Source organism: Erythranthe guttata, chromosome 8 (assembly GCF_056151865.1).
Source record: "Erythranthe guttata isolate IM_541 chromosome 8, IM_541, whole genome shotgun sequence".
In the NCBI taxonomy this organism is placed as follows: domain Eukaryota; kingdom Viridiplantae; phylum Streptophyta; class Magnoliopsida; order Lamiales; family Phrymaceae; genus Erythranthe; species Erythranthe guttata.
Genome location: NC_142540.1, coordinates 12,643,284 through 12,647,630, shown reverse-complemented (window position 1 = coordinate 12,647,630; position 4,347 = coordinate 12,643,284). Strand labels below are relative to the sequence as shown.

The window sequence follows — 4,347 nt, the reverse complement described above, 5'->3', positions numbered from 1 at the left end:
TTGATGTTGTTGACAATAATATTATTGTATTTAGAGTTATTTTACTGTCAACGACAGTAATATAATAACGTTGACTTGCCAACAAATCAAACAAAATGAAATAAATAACAAAAAATAAATAATAATAATATTATGTTAATTTACTGTCAACGACAGAACACTTACATAAATGTATTGTCAACGACATTACAATTACGTTAATTAACTGTCATTGACAGTATAATTACGTTAATTTATTGTCAGTGACAGCACAATTACGGTCAACGTTTAGCGGCGGATGTAAAAGAAAAAAAAACAAAAAAAAAACGAAAAAAAAAACAAAAAAAAAATGTAAAACAAAAACACTAAAAAAAGTCAACGCCGGAATCCAGCGGCAGAGAAAAATAGACAAGAAAAAAAAAAAAAAAAAAAAAAAAAAGGAAAAGTCAACGCCGGAATCCAGCGGCAAAAAAAATTGTTGAAAAATAAAGTCAAAACTGAATTTGTGTGGTCAAAATTGAATTTTTGTGGTCAAAACTGAATTTGGTATAAACGGTTGGAGGTAATATTGTCATATACATGAATGTTTCCTTTATTTATAATAAATATTAAATGAATGGGGATAAAGAGATATAGCGCCTAAACCTAGAATAATATAGATACTTGGTTGGTAACTTATGCACAAAAACTCAATTTATAAATGGTAAAATATAAATATATTAATTAAATAATTAAATATATTTAATTATCTTTAATTTTGAAAAATGATGACATATTTTTCGATCATTTATTCTCGCCAATCAATTTGCCACATGGGATGAAATTGAATACATATCACCAATTAAAATCGCCAAATATAAATCAACTAGGACCGGCAATTGAGCCGGGCCTACCCGAAGCCCGATGGCTCGCCCCGATTTTATTTGAGCCGAGCCGAATTAATTGTGAGCCGGGCCGAGTTTGAGCCTTTTAATTAGACCCGATTAAACTATGGGCCGAGTTTGAGCTTACTATGGCTCAACCCGAATAAAGCCCGACTAAGTTGATAATTAAATATAAAATATTATATATATATATATATATATATATATATATATATATATATATATATATATATATATATATATATATATATATATATATATATATATATATATATATATATATATATATATATATCCTGCAAAATAGTTTAACTAATAGTCTTCAAAAGTGCTTGTTGATGAAATTCGAAAATTTTGGTCTCTTTGGCCAAAATGGAAATTCAAATTTTGCCCTGGGAATGCTAATATGTCTGCCCACAATCTTGCAAAATGGGCTTTTGATTCCAAATGGGATGGCGTTGTTTCTGCTTCTGTTATTCCTTCTTCTTGTTTTTGTGATTGTTGTGATTTTGGTTCCCCACCTGTAAACTCTCTGTTTGGTCTTAATTAATTTCATTCTCTTATCAAAAAAAAATAGTTTAACTAATAGGTAATATGTACGGATGGTAACAAGTCAACAATTACTCAATTAGTAGTAACTAATTTATAAATTTAATCAAAATCAATCTTTAGAAAATGAAAAGTTTCCTACATCAAAGATACTAACCGTATCTTAACTTTTTTCTTAATTCATATAAAACATTAAAACCAGAATTTACAGTATCTTGCAAAAATCATGTTTAGGGTTTCTCTGCATATGTCAACAATTGAGGTAATCTTAATTTATCATTCTTTTTTTTTTCTAAATTTTTTTCTTCAATACAATTTCATATTATGAGAAAATTAAAGTAAAACCTGGGATTATTGTAGTTGATTCCAGTTCGTGATATCAAAAGGTATTAGATATAACTTTGAAGACTTATCTCCACAGTTCAACGAAAATTGGGTCATTATTTTTTTGAGTTTGTATTTCAATTTTTATTGAGTTTGTATTTCCAGTGTTCGACGAAAATTAAAGGTTTTATTGAGTTTGTATTTCCATTTTTTTTTCTTACAAATTTATATCATAGACTCCTAGTTTATGACATCAAAAGATAGCATATATTGTAGCCCTGGCATTGGTTTGAATTGCTTAAGTGTTTTTTTTTTTTGGTAATATATAGTACTTTTTTGCAATAGATTTAAATACAATGAATATATATTTTTAAATAATGAAATTGAGTGGTAAACTACATGACTGAAGTTATTATTCCTCAATAATATATGGTCTGACCATTATTTTGTGCTAATAATTATTCATTAGGTACCAACCAATGAAGATGTAAATATGGTCGAGGAAGATACTACGACAACATGTTTGAATCATGATACGAAGAGAAAAAGATCGGTAAAGTTGAGATCTGAAGTTTGGAATCACTTCTCAAAAGTTGAGAACAAAGATGGAACAAAAGCAAAATGCAAGTGTAACTACTGCAAAAAGGCGTTTTCTTGTCCGAGAAAAGGTGGAACGACACACTTACTCCGTCATATCACCGAGTTAAAATGTCCGATCTATCGGAAGATGCAAACTAATAAGAATGTCGGCAGGTCTCAAACTCTTATCCATGTTGAAGATAAAAAACAAATTCAAGATGCTAGAATGGTGTCTTGGCAATTTGATCAAGTGAAAAGTCGAAGTGATCTTGCTGAACTTATTATTGTTCAGGAGCTGCCATTTAGTTTTGTTGACGATCCAACTTTTAGGAAGTTCGTTCTTAATTTATGTCCGAAATTCAAGTTTGTTTCCAGGAATACGATAAAGAGCGATTGCTTGAAAATATATCAGACTGAGAAGAAAAGGTTGAAAGATACTCTACAAACCTTAAGTCCAAGAATTTGTCTCACGACCGACACATGGACATCCAAGACTGAGGTGCCATTTATGGCGCTAACTGCTCATTTTATTGATGATTCTTGGAAGCTACATAAGGTGATTCTCAAATTTTTCATTGTCCCAGTTAAGGCCAGTGGGGAAAATTTAGCAGACATAATCACGAATTGTTTGGTAGAGTGGAACATAGAAAAGATTTGCACTATTACAATGGATAATCATTATGCTAATGACATCGTTGCTGAGATTCTTTCAGAGCAATATTCTTCGAGAGAGTTGTTATTACTTGGAGGCCGTCATCTTCAGGTAAGGTGTTGGTGTCATGTTCTTAATTTAATTGTACAAGAAGGAATTGGAGAAATCAAAGACTCTATATTTAGAGTTAGAAAGGCAGTAAAGTATATTAAAGCATCACCGAAAAGAAAGCTTGAGTTTCTTCAGTATGCTGATCAAGAGCGTATACCACGAGGTAAAATGTTGGCTCTTGATTTATGTACAAGATGGAATTCAACATATTTGATGCTTGAATCAGCCTTGCATTTCAGAAAGGCTTACGATCGTATGCGATCGCGGGACATGCAGTTCAAAGATCCACCATTGGCAGAAGATTGGGAGAAAGTTTATGTAATTCACAAGTTCTTGGAGACCTTTAATATTGTCACTAAGATATTTTCTGGGAGTGAGTATTGCACAGCAAATGCATTTTTTCGCGAGGTCTATCGAATATTAATATTACTTCATGAAACCTCAAATGATCTTAGCACGTTATTGGGGAAAATGGCCTTTAATATGCTTTTGAAGTTTGAGAAGTATTGGCTGGATAAGGAACCAAACTTGTTACTTTCGGTTGCACTTGTTCTAGATCCCAGATACAAATTAAAGTATCTTGAGTTTTGCTACATGAAAATCTATGACAATACATTGGCAACAAAGTTAGCAAATCGTGTGAAGTGTGAACTTAAGAACCTGTTTGACAAGTATTCAATTACTTGCCAAGTTTCAAATCCATTGGAGGGGACTTCAAAAACATTTAAAGAAATTGTGCTTGGTGATAATTCATCGAAGATAGACATGATGGCTGAATTCTACAAATTTGCTGAACAAGAAGATGCAATTAATAAAACATAGTTGGAATTGTACTTGGAGGAGAAGCTGCATCCTGGCCAAATTGTTCAAGAAGATAACTTCAATATTTTAGATTGGTGGAAGTTGTACGCTGCAAAGTATCCTATCATGGCTAGAATGGCTCGTGATATTCTTGCAATCCCAGTGTCATCTGTTGCTTCAGAAAGCGCGTTTAGTACTGGAGGAAGAGTTCTGAATAAGTTTCGTAGTTCATTACTCCCTACTACAGTTGAAGCACTAATTTGTTCTCAGGATTGGATTCGTGGAGGTGAAATACAGTGTGACTACGGTAATGAGTTTGACGACGATTTCTCTCGTAAGGGCATTGATTTTATACTAAGTTGTAAATAATATTTTTTTAATTAAATTAATATATACTGATATTGTTTGTTTTGTTTTTTGTTCTTGGGTCATTTTCCTTTTGCAGGTCTTAAGATTTCCGGAAAGAGT

At 31.8% G+C, this 4,347-nt stretch overlaps 1 protein-coding gene across 1 annotated transcript; it reads left to right on the top strand.

Moving 5' to 3' along the window:
- The first annotated feature begins 2,229 nt into the window (after nt 1–2,229).
- On the top strand, nt 2,230–3,900 carry LOC148768530 (zinc finger BED domain-containing protein RICESLEEPER 2-like). The gene has a single exon (XM_088821247.1). The coding sequence runs from the start codon at nt 2,230–2,232 to the stop codon at nt 3,898–3,900; it is 1,671 nt and encodes a 556-aa protein (XP_088677373.1).
- Nucleotides 3,901–4,347: the final 447 nt, after the last annotated feature.

What these genes read in the sequence shown, in the direction of transcription:
- LOC148768530 (XM_088821247.1), top strand. Translation starts at nt 2,230, where the DNA reads ATGGTCGAGGAAGATACTACGACAACATGTTTGAATCATGATACGAAG.